At 40.7% G+C, this 18058-nt stretch overlaps 1 protein-coding gene across 1 annotated transcript in view; it reads left to right on the top strand.

Moving 5' to 3' along the window:
• Positions 1-17625, top strand: part of T265_14145 (hypothetical protein) — a gene marked incomplete at both ends in the record, with an annotated part of 37376 nt that extends 19751 nt beyond the window's left edge. Inside the window, one exon of the mRNA XM_009172214.1 lies at positions 17463-17625. Within this exon, the coding sequence (XP_009170478.1) occupies positions 17463-17625 (163 nt within the window). The remainder of the gene's footprint in view (positions 1-17462) is intronic.
• Positions 17626-18058: the final 433 nt, after the last annotated feature.

The raw sequence follows: 18058 nt of genomic DNA, 5'->3' as shown, positions 1-18058 counted from the left end.
TGGGAGCTGTAATACAGACGTTCCGATTTACACATGATTTTTTATAGTACTTGACTGTAAGACCAGAAAGCAATAACGACTTTCTGAAGAGAGTTTAAAGCATTTTAAAATGAAGGTGAGGGAGATGGACTAAAAAAGGTTCGTGTGACACCCATGAAACATTTGTGCCATTATACTGCTTTCGTTTAGCAGGTCCCCTAGAGCAGTAAATTTCACTAACAAAGGAGAAAAGGGTGATTAATTTCCTGTAGAAAATTCGTAACTGGAGGCAAAATATGCCACACTTTTCCTAAGCCATTGGGGTTATTTCGATTCGCTTTTGCTTTTAACCCATAATTATCGTAATTTTTTATTTGTAATGACACCCATCGCACATAGGGACTTGTATGCAGTTGGAGAGGATGGTGAGGAGATAAAGTGACATTGGTAATCATCCGGTATCCAGATTTAGTTTGCTTCATTTTATGTAATGCCCTTATTTTTTAACGGTATGGTAGTTCCTAGCTTGGTGGAAAGGTAACGTAAGACTTAACATGCTAGTTATATGGGTGTGGCAGGTACTGCACAGTATCGTACACATTTGGACTATCATGTTATCTAATCAAAAAGTGACTGCAAGACCGTTAACTCAGATCATCCTAATGCCTGACCAAGCTGCTCCAACCAACTATAGAACTAAGCGATCTGATAATTATTACTTGGGCAAACAAAAATCAGCGTTTGAAAGAGCACTTGGGTGTCAAAATATTCACATTTCTTATCATAAATCACTCTTTTGCTGGCAGTGCACTGTTCCCAAACAGCATATTTGGTGTAGGAAAAAATTCTAATCATGTATTACTCTCGTGTTTGTACAAGCTACACCAGCTATCTGGAATTAAGGTGACTGACTGCCTGATTGCGATCTGCTTCGGTGACCGTCATATCAGGAAGCTAGCTTGCGGTTTACTGCATAAGTAGTATAACTGATGAATAAATGACGGATATTTGAGAATATGAGTATACGACCATAGAAGGAGGAGCGGTGCTGTGTGTACCTTGGATCTCCTTCAAGGTTTGTAAGTAGCCATTCCTAAGCTGACATGAAGCAATTCTGTCGGAATATACAATGTGCTGTAAAATTACTATTCACTGTGCGATGAACGCAAGAAATTAAATGGTGATGGTGTTACGTTTGGCTTAAGAGGAGCTACGGCAAAGCGCTATTACAACCAAGGTGGCGTGGCATCGTATGAATTCCAGCAGCAATTCTACTGGCAGCTCACTGACTCACTTTAAACTATGTTTTGCGCATTCTGCTTATGCCCATTTGTTGGGCTTAGATGAGTTTATGTCCCTTTTCAAGTACCTAAGGTTGTTCCTATTCTAGACATGTTTTCTGGCACAATTTCAGGCCCATGAAAAAACAACCAGTGTTGGATAATGTCCCCGTGCGTGCACTTCAAATGAATTTGGAAATCTAGTAGCAACTTTGGTGTATTCAGTCACCTGTGGTAGGCAGGAATGCATTACAAACCTGATATTATCAAAGAATTTATTTGATTTAGATACTCGTGACTTAGTCATTAAACTAGAAACCTGACTACAGTCCTGGAAAATGAAGTGCAGACGATAAGTCTCTTGGAGTGATTTCGCGCACAGTGTACTGACTCGTAAATGAAGAAAATCCAGCTGAATAATGGAATAATAATTCTACTGGTATAAAAGCAAAAATGCAATTACAAAAACCAGCTTGGACGAAGAGCGACGAATACCTAGCTCAGCCAACATCTTGTTCTGAAAAAAACCTAACTTGCTCATTGATGGAGAAAACTGAAATGCTCGCACATCTTCTACCGAGTGTGGGTGAATTGAAATCTGCCTGAGAATGATCTACTGACACTAGCTTGTGGGAGTCCGGTGGCCCCAAAAAACCCCACCACGAAATTTCAGGATTATCTTAGTTGATAGATTTTGTCTGAGTGTGAGCGACTTGTGAATAAACGAGACTAAAACAAAAGATTAGCAATGAACCGCATTAAAACCAGTTAACAACCAGATCGTTTAGATGTCACATGATTGTAACCTCCAGAATAATGCACTGGAAAAGCTCTATTTGGGTTACTTTTCGTATCCGCCCTACGGTTCTCCGATAGTGTTGCGGATCTTGTCCACAAATGGTGGCACTTAGGATGATTGTGCGGAAAGCGGTAAAATTTACATTTAGAGAGGAACATGGAGTGAGGTTGCTAGTCAAGAGAGTTCGGGTATCGGTTAATATTGCAGACTTTCATAATCGGTTAAAAGATTGTGGCACACCAATTGAAGTGAGTCTCGTATTCCTGTTCAGTGCTCACTGAACTTGGTCTCCGGTTTCGTTTCAGCATTCATTTCATTAGCCTGTACCGAGATTAGAAATTCGATGGAACATCAACTGAACTGATATATATATATATATATATGCCATCACGTCGTGTTGTTTTGTCTACCTCCTGAGTTTTGGCAGTATGTTGGACGACTGGATGGACCGCCAGTTATTAAGGGTTTTGAATTTTCCAATTTCTATTGTGTACATGGAGTTCAGCAAATCGCCATTGGCTTTCATATTCGCATAGTCACTAACAAGCACAAACTGAGACATAATTAAGTAATGCAGAGTTATCCATTAGACAGCTAAAAGAGCAAAAATAATAGGCAAAGGACAAATTGATGTTTCTTCAATGAGGTTTGTTCATAGTTGATGATTTCTTCATCAGTCCAATAGAATGAGTAGTTTGGTTGCTTCTGAACACGAACTGTTGGACTCGGTAGTCTGACGGGGCTGGGCAAACCCTATCATCAAGCACTAAAGTATTTTTGATAGGTTTTCTTAAAAATCCGATACACAATAATAAATGAGTCAATCCTGGTGCACTAGAGGCTTTATCTGTGGAATAATTTTTGATGGCGCTTTTACCTGACTGGTAACTTCCATTCGGAAGGACTTCGAATAATTCTATCTAATGTTCGTTGATAAACGTCTAATCATTCGAGCCATACGACCTGCGCAGGACACTCAAAATACTGAAGAAACTACGAATGGTGAGTAAATGAAATACAACCCTTTTTAGAGATGTCTTGAGCACTAGTCATGTTCGAAATAAACTTCAGCTCAGCAGGAGCGGACGTTTTTATTTCTGTAACTTACAGTTGAAGTTTAATGACAAAAATATACGCATTACGGTTCTTCCTAGCCAATATAACAGTCTATCAGATCACTCTTGGTCCACTGTCCCAACTTTTGCCTTCTGGTTTTCGTTCCAATCGGAATCTCGAAGAGAACATGTTAAACGGCAGTTTCGCCTGTTTGCGTGACAAATTAGATAGGACGAAAATTGACTTTTAATTAATAAATGAACTAATTCCAACAGACGTTGAGTTTGCAAATTTGCCATGCTTTTGTGCAGTTATTAACGTAGTTACCGAACTAAAATGCATGTTATTACCATAGTCTCTTAGGACCATGTACAAAATTTACATCTATATTCTGAGATCTGATGTAAGAACTACATACATTCTACGGCAGCCTGCAGGTTCCATTATTTCCTAGCCTTCCCAGATCTGGGAGTCACAGACGGCAATATACTGTAAAATGATGTAGAAGGATGGAACAAAAAGGAAGAGAGCAGAATAAATTCAAAGCTGCTAAAGGGGTTGGTCCCTTACGTTGAGGGTAAGTGTAATAGTTCAGTGCATAACAGAACAGACAGATGATGCAGCATTTAGTCGCAAATCGATTATTCGCTAGTCGGACTAGTGAGTTTTCGCATAGTAAATGACTAGTAAACAAACAGCAGAAGGAAAATGTACGAAATCCATCTGGGCGTTGCCGGTGGCGTCGGAGCACCATAATAAGAAAGTAAGCAGAATTTCTTTGCTCATTTTACAAACGGTTGAAAGAATTTAAGAATTACAACTGTTATTTGTTGGATGAATCGGGAGTTGATACAACGGCTAGTGATGTTGGATACGCTAATGCTGTTCGAAGCACTTTTTTGCTTTTTACTTATAGTGCTTCTGCACCTTCCAGTATAAATTCAGAATGCTTGTTTTGCAAGATTGTTTCCTGAAATTCATTTGAAAAGTTGGTGGTTTTAAGACTTCGAGGAAGGACGCTATCCCATCTCGTTTTTTCTGGATGTATGTGTCAGGCATTAGGTCATTTTCCGAGGCACCATCTCCTTGTGAGTAAGATAAGCCTTTACTGTTCCAGGGCCAAAATTTCATTATTATGCGATCAATTCTTAGTTAACTCGCGAGAACGTGTTTTTGGGACGGTGCAGTTCAGCTGCCATTATATTCTCGGCAACGATGGACATCCAACGCAACCCCACCTTACAGGGATAGATTCCCAAAAATTATTTTCTCTTGGTAAACGTTTTGTCGAATGAAAACATCCTGAGAAGTTCATCACCATGCACAAAAGGCAAAAAAACATGGAATCGGATTTGAATAAAGAACATCCCTATTAGGGCAACTTTATTAGCAACCATATGATGACAAGTATCATTTAGAAGGTTAGATCGGATGTAAACCAAATCTATTATGTCGGAGATAGAAATATAGGGAAATATATAAGATCATTTACCTCAAGGGTTATTTATCAGCTGAGACGGAATCAAAGAATGCTCAAGTCGCGAACACAAAGATAAGGTATGGCAACAAAAAGAATGGCATGTGGAGTAATGTATAATGTCGCTTAAGAAAACTGGAGATGAAAGACGTGGATGGATCAAAATAGACCGAGTACAAACAGGTCAGAGTTCTGTTCACCATCATTCCCAACATAAGATTAATGTTACAAATATTTCGAACACAGCAAATGTGGTCGCAGTTCAGTCATTGGCTGGTTATGATGAAAATACTTCCAGGCACAAACTTTTGAATGCAGAAACAATGGTGCTTGAGAAGATCTATTACCAAAATAGGGATACACAGGGGTACTATTGCTACCAGTTGGTTCAGTCATACCACGCGTGTGAGCGCTTCTAAATACACAAATACTGGTTATACGGTGTCCGGTACACACATTGACTGGGTAGTTGAATAAAAAAACCTGCTCCATGTTATGTGAAAACACTCAAATTCGTTAGACCCAAATTAACTGATGTTAGCTCCAAAGATGCGATTGAATTCACGAAATTCTAACACACAAATTGAAAGGTAGTGACCTCGTTTAACGTGAAGCCATCATTTCACAATGTTTCCGTCTAAACACTTCCTAAAACTGCCAAAAATTGTTTATGCGAAACATTATATTTAGGACTTTCATCCGACAGATTATCCGTTGTACATCCGACATCCACTTATCACCTAAAGAGACATTTTATAGGCACATTAATGAAGACAATCAAAAACCAACATCTGACCGTACATTTAGAGTAGAAAAGAGCAAAACCTATTTAGGAATGCGTGATCTATAGGCGACAAGTCGATGAGTTACTCGTATAATACATAGACGTGTGGACTGCACCACAAGTGAAAGTTTTTCACCGGGTCTACGATAGAAAAGGATTAAAACTGCTAACCCACAAAAAAGTATGGAAAAAATCAATTAATTACGCTCTGTCAGTGCATTAGATTTCTAAATGTTCAATAAACATCCTCTGTTGCACAAATTCCTCGCAGTTGAATCTTTTGGAAGCACTCTACAGATATTCTTGTTGGTGCGTACCCTTTACCGCCTGTTTCACTTGTCCGACAGCTAGTTAGCCCATCTGCTCAAAGGAAACCAGATTTCGGCCGATGAAACGGTTAACCCATCAATCATGTTTTGCAGCAAATGAAGTTCGAGTACAAGAGGACTGGTGTTCACCTCTTATCAACTGATGGATTACCTGCGAGATCGATCATGTAAAGTATGGGATTTTCTCTCCAATCAGCGGTGGGAGAGAAACCTCTCAATTTACCGAGTTTTGTGTGTTTGTCACCTGTTTGAACATGGCCGAAATGTTTGCTAGGGGGTTGTAGCTACAGCTGATCATGATAAACTGCTCCCATTCCAACCACAAATATCAATCTGCATTACCTTGGCAACGCACCAGTACCGTCAGTCTGCCCATGATGCGAACACATGATACCAAATGGGAAATATTTTTAGGGCATAAGTGAATGAAACGTTTCATGAATCTTTGTAAATGATATCGGAAAGTGATGAAAGGGGAAATGAAATGTTCAGCAAAATTTCAAGGCCTACAAATTCGATAGATTTAACGATCACAGAAAAAAAACAGTTGAACAAGAGATTCTACAAATTAAGCCAATATACATAGTGGGACAACACTTTTGCGGTCACCTTATGCAGCTGAAGAAGCACTCAAGATTCTACAAATTGAGCCAATATACATAGTGGGACAACACTTTTGCGGTCACCTTATGCAGCTGAAGAAGCACTCATGAAAGGAATAGGCTCAGCTGTCCATCAGCCACCAGTCAATGGGTTTGCAGGTACATGAGATTTGGTTTCGTGCACTGGGTAGCCATGTCCATCAGCAAGCAAACTTCTGACGAACGAAAACCGTCTGAAGATAATCTCCACGTATTGAAACCACTCCGATATAATATGCCCCCCCCCAAAAAAAAAGAAATACAAGTCTGTCTGAAATGTCTGTCAAAAATTCAACTAAAAATGCGTATGTTGCGAATTCTGATTGCTTTTAAACTAATCAAACTATATGTGAGGTCGCAGCCAAGCGAAAAGAGGATCAGCATAGTAAATCAGAGTCCCATTGGCTAATACATCACCGCAGTTGACCTACAGAACAGAAGTACCTGAGCTACATCCATGCAATCATTTTGCTACCGTCATGGCTAGCACGCGGTGTAAGCCATGCTCATTCGAATAAATGAGAATCACAGTGACATCGGTGGCTTTTCATCCTGGAGTTGGCCGAAATGTGTTCGCAATCTGACCTTGTCCTTTCATTCAAGTGGACAGGTTTACCTCGTTGTTCCTGTTACGTTTAGGGGGATGTACCAATATCAGGACACCACATGTTCAGGCGTGTGAGCCAACAGTGAATTTCGAATTACACCAATCGATCACAAGGCCGAGCCCACATCAGATGCCTGAATCAAGTGTGCTCGGGAAAGATTATGGCTAACAAGTCTCTAGTAGACAGCTTGCGTGAGTGTATTGATCCGCTTCAGTTTTTCAGATTGCTCAGCTTCCACAACAAGTTTGGAGGTTATTCAAACAACCGCTGAAACCAAACACTTCGGTCGTTTTAGTAGTGCAGGAAGGTAGCCCAACGGATCTGCGAAATAACCAGTTTCTAATCTCCGAGTGATCATTCAGCGCAAACTTGTATTTGTATTCACTATATCAAAGATGTCTTCTATCTAAACACTTCAACAAATGACGTTATCCTACATTGATGTTGTAGTCGATTATATAAGATCGAAAATGAGGAGTTGCCCATTTGAGAAGCCACTTATATCAAGCAGTAATTTCCGGAGCGCGACCATGCCGGAACGTATCGTACACTGGAGGTATAGACTCGACAATAAGCTATCCCTATGAGTCTCATCAATGGAATACATCTAACAGTTAGATTAATGTGGGAGTATTCAAACAGCGTAAAAGTGTGGTCGAGAGAAGAGTTGAACCATACAAAAGGAGAAACAGGGAGCTGCACTATGTTTTTTTTTAAATTTATCTCCTGAGGACTTGAAATACGAAGAAAAGACCTCATGAATGAAGGGGAATTTTGAGGTCAAAGCGGGAGAGGGGTTGAGAGAAAAATAATAGGGTTTGAAAAATGGGTCCCACATCATCCTAACCAAATAGCAAACCAGGCATGCTGTACACTTTCTCTAGGTATACGTCTCCTCATGCACACATAGGGCCCTGAAACGAGGGCAGACCAACGGGCTTCATATATTATATGAAGAAGATCTACTTATTTCAGGTTGTTTGGCTACCGAGTTTGGTTCATCTCCGACAATAACGTTTGATAACGAGAACTTTGTTGAAAATCCTAGGGCTCAGGGAACAGCCGAATTTGTCGGAAGTGCAGCCGGATGACAACCGGAAGGACCAACGAAAGTTGAGAATACATTGAATGAAAACCAAATTTATTTGGATGTGAGGTTGGAACAGGTGTTTGATAGGATATGTATTTTTGAGCCTAGATTGATTTTCAGTCATTTATTGGTTACCACTAAGGGGCACTGAAACTGAAAACTACACTGTAGATATTAAAGAACGGCTAGGAGAACAGCCAATACAGTGATACGTGTAATTTTGAAAACCAGTGGGTGTGTCGGAAAGGTAGACTGCAATAGTCTAAATCTCTTATCAGTTGCATTGTTAGGCGGAAAACAAGCGTTTGCCATAAAGAACAATTTGGCTCGCATGACTACTCGACAAATAGTTTTGATGACTTGTTGTTGTGGTCTTTACCCTTGTGGCTCAGCCACACGAGCCATTTCATTTTTATTGGATCTCATCTGGGTGGGCGTGGCTAGCGCGGTCACCCAGCCTTTGAAGTGACAATTTCAGAGTGATACTTGTGAAGCGGTAGTTTGCCAAACGTCTCCTACAACACTTGTTTCGTTTCAGTTCCTTCCACAATTTTCGCTTGTTCTGGATTGCTTCGCATTGCAATAATCTCTGGGGATCACTTTGCCCATACTTATTGCATAGTATCCTACATTTGAGCACATTCAGAGGCTTGTTCAAATGTCCATATCCATGTTGATGGGTGAAGAGCTCCAATAGTTTGTTTACCTTCGCAGAACCTATTCTTTCTACTATCAAGAATGGGTAGGTTGTCATTAAACTGGACAGGAAATCGGACTGCGTGCGTGGAGCATAACCCGCCTACCCAAATCGTCAAACTCCCAAACTTCTTCACGCATTTGTCACCATATCCCTGCCCATCCACAGCAAAGAGGTGTTCATAAGGCTTTGATCATGTGCTGCACCCACTGGACTCGTTTAAAGACAGTTCTGATTTACTGTGGCCCATATACGATTCTTCTTGCTTTTGCACAGGAAATGAAACCACCTCAAATAAATGACCAATGGAAACACTGTCATGAATCATGAAAAGTCTCTTGGAAAAATGGTTTCCGCATTGAACCACCTCCGACTTATTGTTTTGAATGTTTTTAGCCTATGTACTTAGGTAAACGCAGGAACGATACCCACTGTCTATCTTGAACGTAGTCAGCCTTAAGCATAAAACAAAACAAGTGAATGAAGTGACATTTTTGGCGAATTGCTTGACAGGATTTTGGATGAAAGTGTAAGATATTTTGTCTGGTAAAACCTAAGTTGTTTTGGGGAGTACAAGGGTTTGACCAGTTTCTTCAATTAAGATGGGAAGCGAGTCCCTATTCTGTCTGTCTGAAGAAACAACGAAGGTGTGTGCGGCGAACACAGTGATAAAACATCTGGCGATTCTATTTATGACGCACTTTGAAAAAGTGATTGTGTTGACGCATTTGTTGGAATAGATGAGGCCAAAATCAATTGGCTATGGTATGCTAAGTAAGTCTGCCTATCTACAGCTGCTTATTTAGGGCATTTTGGCAACTGCTCTCTTTTACAAAAATCTCATCTATGTGCTTTTTTAAGCTTGTCTACTCAGTTTAACAGCAGAAAAGTCAACCAACCCACTAGTTTGTGAAAACATCATAAACAAGGGATTCAGCTGGCCTCCAAGTGAGTCTCTAGTGAACACCAAATTGGCATATAAATGAGTGTATTTTTCTAATTTCATGCAATTTGGGTTCAAGTGAAACATAAGATTAACAGAAACCCTAGGACTGTGTCTATGTGATGAGCCTCAAGAAGGACAAAACCGGTCGTGGGCTGATCAAGACCAGCAACCTTATGAGTAGTGTATTGCGTCTATACTAGTTTGTAGTTTTACTGTATACGAAAGTCCTAGCTGATTTGGGGCCCACTAGACAAGCCAGACGAGGAATACAATCCCCTGATGCACAAATCAGAATGAGCCACTCGAACTGAACAGTGTAATAATGAAATCTAATGAGAGTTCGGTATTAGTATACCTTGTAGCCATAACGCACGATGAGTACTGTCATTATGGTAGTTATTAAACTGAGTGATTCCTTATGTCCCTTGTCATTTCATTGCTGGCTAAGCGATCCGGTAGACCTGATCTATGCAGCGTGGGATCCTTCTTGCTGTGGTAAGTGCACTTAAGCTTAGTTCGTTAATTCATCAAAATTCTAGTAGCTCGGATGCTTTCACTGGTTGTTGATCACGTGGAAGCCGAGCTTGGCACTTAACTTGCGAACGTTCTGACACACAAGGGATAGACGTCGTCAGCGCGCTCTTGCAATTTAATTGCTAAGCTCGCTAAACAGATCAACAGCTACCTGGCAAACAACGCATAGACCCGGCTTATTAAACGCCGCTGCATTTGATCATGCAACTTATGTCTATATTATTACATTTACTGCCCCTGAAATCCTCATGGTGAAAAGTAAATTCTTGTTTGATCCTTGTTTGGATGAGTGTATCTGTCGCTCCATATAACGCAAGTGTAATTGAAACGATAGAAAGGATTCTGGATTGAAGTTTTTAGCCCCCACGAATATAAATTATACCCGGCAGCTACAGTGAACCCAACCCCAGGCCTGTCATTTCCTTTTCTTCTTTGTATATCTGGGCTTCTCGGTTCAACATTTACAACAGCCGTAATTTCAATTCCCTTTGTCATATTTTGTTGATGCCATTTCCTATTCGGACATCACTTCAAAAAATACGGCAAATTTTCTCAACCAGAACCTTAAGTATCCTTGAGGCCTGAAGATCAATGAAATGATGCATACTTGTACATAATTTTAACCTAGTAAGTTTCTTCAAATTCGCCGTCATGTGATATCATGAGTTGACTTTTTGAGTGTTTTGTGTCGATAGCTCATAGGAATTATCTACTCCGTTTATGTCCAGATATTCTGATAGTTTTCATGAGGTGCCTCGGAAAAATTGGTTAGATGGCCCAAAGGGGACCCCACATTGTCTCCGGGACACTGCAGAACTTGGATGTGGTGCTGTACTTGGTGACGATATTTTAATTTCTCACGACTGCTAATTTTTCCATTTCACACTCAACATAATAAGCCTGATCTTCAGACGACCAACGCACCCTGAGAGTAACAAAGTGCAAGGACGGTTTCGGAATCTTAGTAGTTCTAATATCTCGACAAAAAACGAGATTCAGCTAGTTATCTCGTCGTATAGAGTAAAAAGTTCCGACTTGATCAACGGAGCCTTTGAAGGTAAGATATTTTTCTGTACTGATTTGTTTTTGGAACACCAGTCCATCGTCGGTTTTTACAACCTACAAATTTTCGTTCACCTTCAACCATGATATCACAATATGTATGGAATTCGTTCAAATGTTACAACGTCTGTTGCGCATGTCAATGTTAGTCCAGTATAACAAACTTATGACGAACACAGCAAGAATTGGTATGCGTTTTTTATCCCCGAAATACCTCATAAACATATCAGCTAAAATGGGTCTAAGCCAAAAACTCGCATTGCCATTTCATCAGTTAGATGGTAGAGGTAATTAGTTAAACGGAAGTGCATACATTTAGTGCAGGATATGAGTATGAATCAGAAAACCTGATTAGAAATACTAAACTTAGTGGCATGTGGGTATATCATATCAGCTGTCCCTTTAAGGGGGAGATTTTTTTGTGAAGATAGGACGCGTATCAATTGTAATGTAGATGTGATCTTGACATTGTGTTATGCGAAATGTTTTAATTGCCAATGCCGGCAGTGTTAGCTCAATCCGTGTCGATGGTTATCGGTCTGTTCAACAAATATTTCACAACCGGAGTAGGTGACAGACAGTGAACTGAACAGAAAACAAACAAGTGATCAAAACACAGCACCGCTTTCATACTAGTACTTGATTGTTTTTTTTACCAAACCATGGATTGCTTTTGTTTTGTGCATGAGTTTTGAGGGTTACACTGTCATGGTTTCAATCGATTGTCTTCTTTTGACGTAAGAAGGAATGACGAAAGGGCGGTGTAAAAGTACACATGCATACATATACGGGTAGCAAAACGTCGCAAAGGGAGTGCTTTCCACCTATAAATGCACCTACGGAAAGCCACCTATGGGTTGTCCATATTTATCACAATAGGAATGTCGCTGACTTACATTCCATCTGCTGAGAAAAGCCATAAGCTCCGCGATGTCAGATGTGATTAATGTGCAGACGGCCTGCATTTAAAATATGTCCTATTGAACAGTTTTTGTTTGTGCTTGACGGTACAAATTCCTACTGTATGCCTCAATAGTTTTACTCGGGTAGCGTAGATTTGTTTTCTCACAGCAGCCTGTGGAGCGGACAATAAACAGCTGAGTAGCACTCCGAAATAAGTCGACTGTTGGTAAAGTAACCCAATCAAGTTCATTTTTTCTTTGCTCTAAATTTTTTTGGTTAAAGTACTGACATTCAGAGGTTTAACTCATTGGGTTAATGTGACTATTTTCTGTAGGTAAAATTACTTAGGGAAAAAATTGTTTTTCTCGACTGCTGAAAGGTATGCATCCGCCAAGATTCTACCCAAAGCAGCTATTTATTTTGAGGAACAAATTTAGGATCAGCGCTAAAGTCCTACAAAAAGCACTAAACTTCTGCGCCTACATCTAATTCTTTTTCAAAAATATGTTGTCAGCTTTTTTGAGAATTTTGCTCAATGTTTTGAGATCAGCCACTGAAGTAGTGGAGTAAATAATAATTCGAACGCCAAATCATGCTTCTGATTAATTGTTTGCATCTCCTCCTGTTGATTTGCTTTTTTATTAGATAAGTTCCGAAAACGTTCTGATCTTTCTGGGCAAAACCATTTTTGCTTTCAGATATATTTTAAACCCGGAACGTGTGCACTGAATTTTGTATCTCTCTTTTCAAAAGTCTCGTCGTATTGTCTTAATTTTTACTTAAATCTAACTGAGGCGATAAGTATCCAGGCCTTGTGCAAAAATGATCAACGAGAAGTAAGATAAAGTAAACAGCTGTAAACACAGAAAAGTTAATTTATGCCGAATTGGGATCAGGGTTGAAATTGCCATTATTAGGTGTCACTTGATTTGTTCGCCCAGTTTGAATTTTCATCACAATTTTAGGGAAGATCATCAGTGCACATTGATGATGTTGACTGACCGAGAGATATCTGGGTAGTTCTATGGTAGTGTACGTCCAACTGAGTGGTGTTAGATAAGAGGAATTTTCAGTTTTGAGCAACCAGCAAATTCCAAGCCACGTAGGCTAATTCCAAAATGCGTTGGCTCGGCCATGTGCTGTGTATGCCATTTGACCGAATTCCTCGAAGGGCTTTTTTCATACTACCACGTGAAGTGTGGAAGAGAGCCAGAGGCGGGTCAAACAGTGACTTGGCAGCTGCCCTGATCGTTGTCGTCTTCCGGGATGGGGACCATGAGACGGGCCATATCAATGGTTAAAGACATTGTCAGACATGGTCCAGCCCTCAGTGGCGCTCATGCATCCAAGCTATTGCCCTCAATGTATATCTCTCTTCCCAATCCCCTCATTTAACGGTCCACCTACAGGCTGTATTTACGCACTAATTTATCAGCTTCCGCCTCCAATGCACAGCTATCTATCACACCTCCCCGAATCATCAGTGAACGAAACTGTGATAGCTACAACCACTGTACGACAAGTACGTGGTTGATTCAGCTGATGATGATTACGATGATGATGAGAGCCCTAGAGGGCAGACTGGTAGAGGCACCGAGAAAGCATGAAAGTTCCTTCCACCACCGATCGCTTGCACTGTTATTATCTGCAACGACCTCTATAGAAACATAAAAGCAATAAAACATGATCATTCACTTCTAACACACTTTCGTCACCTGAATACCAAGCAAAATCAAAAGGGTTTAGGCGCGAAGCTGTTACAAGGATGTCTAAGCCAGCACAGAAGCAGTCGGGATGTCCGGGTTCGGTTAATACGTCTCGGTCAGCTTACTCGTAGTTTAACCACTGAGCTATCCCTAACTGCCCTTTCTGAATGGCGTCTCCCTGTTCTTTTTTGTGACTGATGAACAAATTTTATAAAATTTGCGACTATTAAACCAACCGCAGGCAATTGTAGGTTTCCTCGAGTTCGTACTCACATCACTATCATTGGAATAGTCCTTCTCTTGTTTTGGGACAATTACACCGGCAAATTTGCACAAAATGGGGTGGGTCTTGAACTTGAGTATCGCATTTATTGGAGCTGATCAGTTATGTATGTTCTTAGTGATGCCCGAAACGGAGCCTTGGACTTCTGACGTACAAGCCAAGCGTGCTACCCATATTTTCCGCCGCGATTTGGACGCACTGAAATAATCACACCTGAACAGGTAAAAGTGTTCGTGTTTTAGCCATATAACTGGCTTGCCAAACGCCTCGGAATGCAAACAAATGAGCGCTCTGTTTGTGCTGAACGACTGACACCATGGACGGCTGAAGCATGTGGGACAAACCTTCTGAGTGGTTGTCGCTGTCTGAGATATCCATCGGCTTTGTGTTCACATCGTCAGTTTAGCTGTAGTTGAGAACCCACAATGGCGATCTGATCAATTGCAACATGATTTTCACTGGACAGAAATTGTTAAGCATGCGTTTTCAAAACAATAAAAACGCATGTCAATTGGCTGCTAAGAGTAGTACTAACAATATTGTAAAAATAACAGGAATAATATGAACACTCATTCTATGAGAGCAAACAGCGCAAAAGAACCCTGAGAGTTATGCATTTATTCACTAAACAAATGTGTTTTTGACAGTGAAACAACCTAATGAGGAACCAGTCTGCGCGTCACAACACACCTGTAGCTCTTGATTATCGAAACAATTATTGATGCCACTACATACACCGATGCCGTTACATTTTCACGTAACGAGGATTTAGGAGATGGGTGTGCCCACCACAACAAATAGAGATTGATTCTAACCGCAGGACTAGGATAAGTGTATCCGGTATTACGTGCTGATAAAGAAATTCAGACGGCGGGGGGGGGGGCCTGGTAACGAAAGATGCCATTATATCAACCTACATACTGCCTCTAGCATCTACTTCGTTTTGTAGCTCAGTGAAAATTTCTCGCTTGAGAAGCAAGCCGATATGTGACCACATGATTCGACTTCTGTGACTGAAGGCTGAACAAAGCTGTATTCTGGCTAAGTGCAAATTAACTACACTGCTCTTCAGTTGCTGATGGCCAATCGGCTTGGTCTTGTACTACTAACGAGAAGGCTGTGAAATCGAATCTTTCTGGGGATTTGAGAGATACGCACTGTTGAAGATTGCCAGTGAAGATGAAGTAGCTGTTGTGTTATATATGGCTCCTCGGCTCCCGCGCATGGATTAGCTCCAATTAGGTGATACATTCTGAATCGAAAATCCCCAACTATTCACACATTACCAATGAGTCAGACAACCGCCTGTGTTTTGTAAGGCTTACTTGGAACACTCAAATGGCGTGTGACTAGATCCGCATTTATGATTATTGCAGTATCTTGGAGTCATAAACATGTCAGCTCGACAGCAAGGATTGTAAATAAATGTCTGTTTAAATAATTTTTAAATTAAATCTCGTGAACTCGTTCAAGAAATACGCTTGAAATCACTGTCGGCTTTCGGGATACCACTTAGGACAACCGTAAAACATGCGTCATGTACGGTACATAAAGTGAACTGTTATCAGTCGGCTATAGTGTCGAAGCCTTTCAGTATAATTTACTGCACTCACACTGTAGTAGTGGCTCAATAAGGAGGCATAAATGGACGTCATATCACCACGGATTTGGGGAGATTTTCCGAAGTAGGAAGTACTGAAAGGTCGACCGGTCGTCCTAACGCTATCGTTTAGCCTCAATTGATGAGCATCGAGGACTCGAGGCCCAAAAAGAAAATAAGGTTTCTGGGAAGCCTTTGCTTTAGAGTTCTCACTCCAACTAAAGTGGCACCTAGGTTTTCCTGAGTGTAGAACAGAATGTTCCACTGAGAGATAAGTGCGATCTTACAGCAAGAGCCTATTCACTTCAGTAAATTGTAAAAACCTACGGGTACTGTCTACATGAGGTCGAATTCCTTAAACAGTACTGAATAAAACTGACTCTATAGGAGTATTCCTAACTAAGCGTTTGAATTGCTAAGAGCGTCATTATCAACCATTTGAAAAAAAGGTTGAAACTAAATAAGAAATCAAAAGAGTTCGGTGAACATTCAATGAATTTGTAGCTGCACAGAATTTTGAATGTGACTTAAAGAACCCAACACCATCAGAATAATTCCAGGTCAGTCTCAGCATAGAGACATAGAAACTAGCAAGAATTTCTGACTGTTATTCAGCACTGAACTAGCATGCTGGTAAGAAATGATGCTGATTATTTCTTCGTCTGCCAGAGGACACGGCCAAAGTAGTAACCTGCTCACTTGACCCAACAAAGTCTGTGTCAAAAGCGAAGCAATGTCCAGCTATAACCCCATAGATTGTTTACTAAACCATTCTGAAAGCGAATGACACTGTATTCTGTTTTACTTCTTAGAGCGTGACGAACTCATTATGCAGAACACTGGGTTTTTCTAATTCAGCATAGGCGTATTTTCTTCATTTGGCGTCTATTAAGGCGAGATCGTGGTAGAAGGATTCCATTAAATCGGTCCACCAAACCCACCGGTTTTCTTATACACAAGCTCTCAAGAATTTACTGGGTTACCACACCAACGTTTGAACGCAAGCCCAGACACGCTTGACTGCAACTGGGAATTGTATCAATGTGCTTTTTTCATTGGACTCATTTTTATTGTTCTTCCAATCGGCAAGTTACAAAACAACAAAACTAGCTTATCCTTATCTAAAATTGTGTGTGGATGCTGCAGTAAACTGTTGGTTGCCAGGACAACCAAGTGGATCATTACCTAATGTCAGTGGCACATTACATACTACGAGACAGCAGGACATATTGCGGTCGTTGCACGATGGACCCAATCGCATTCAGGCGTATCGGAAAGACAGACGTCAACATCGTTGAGTATGTGCAACATCTTTTGTCCCAGCCACCAATGTTGTGAAACAAACAATGTGTAGTCTTCGTAACCGTGACGACCCTCATAATTGCAGCGCAAACATGTGGACAAAGCGCTAAATGTGGCCTTTTCAATACGTTTTTGGTTCCCGGCAATAATAATCCATTCTGAATGCAATAAGGCAAAGAAACGACTCCGCCAGAAATAATTTCTGCTCAAATTGCTGCATGGCGCCGCTAAAATTTCCAATACTTTTATCTCTCACATTAAAAAGACACATGAAATAGAGGATAGAAATTCATTTACAAAGTTGGAAACCGTGACCTGTGGATGCATCTTCAGGGAGTTTTGAGGAAGATTTTTTCACAGAATTACGCGGTCTCTTGCACTTCCAGATATGTTACCGAACCAAGACCGTTACGAACAGTATCTGCCACCGTTTCTGGACATGAAAGCAACAAAATATTCTGGCCAAAGTTGGACAGTGTCGGATTGGCTATGCACGATTATCATAGGGAACGCATTCTCTCACAATTGAAAAATCAACAAAAACACTGGTGATTTGGTACGTGGGAGGCCATTTTGTAAGATTACTCAAGCGTACTCAACAAAATGTTATTGTTTTTCACAAATGTGAGATTGCCGTGTTTGTGGAATGATTAGGTTCTTGTTAAAAACGTGGAACCTTGTTGATGTGGGTAGCGAGTAGTTGCGTGATCACCGGTTTTGCATATAATAAAGACATTCAAGAGACTGAAGTAGACGTTTTGGGGCGGACGGAAAATCAACTTAGTGTAGCAAAGAACAGGTAAGTGTTAGAAATTCGGTTCGGGAATCGCAAATGTTAAGTAGGGCGGAGGCTCCTCAACGGTTCTCTGGTCAAGGTTTTTCTGGAACAACCACGGTTGGCCCTGCCAATATATAGCAAACCCTGTCTTAGCTCTAGTACAGCCTGAATTTAATCACATACAATCCGCAAAAAAAATTCTCT

Source organism: Opisthorchis viverrini (assembly GCF_000715545.1).
Source record: "Opisthorchis viverrini unplaced genomic scaffold opera_v5_149, whole genome shotgun sequence".
NCBI lineage: Eukaryota > Metazoa > Platyhelminthes > Trematoda > Opisthorchiida > Opisthorchiidae > Opisthorchis > Opisthorchis viverrini.
This window is presented reverse-complemented; position numbering and strand designations above follow the sequence as displayed.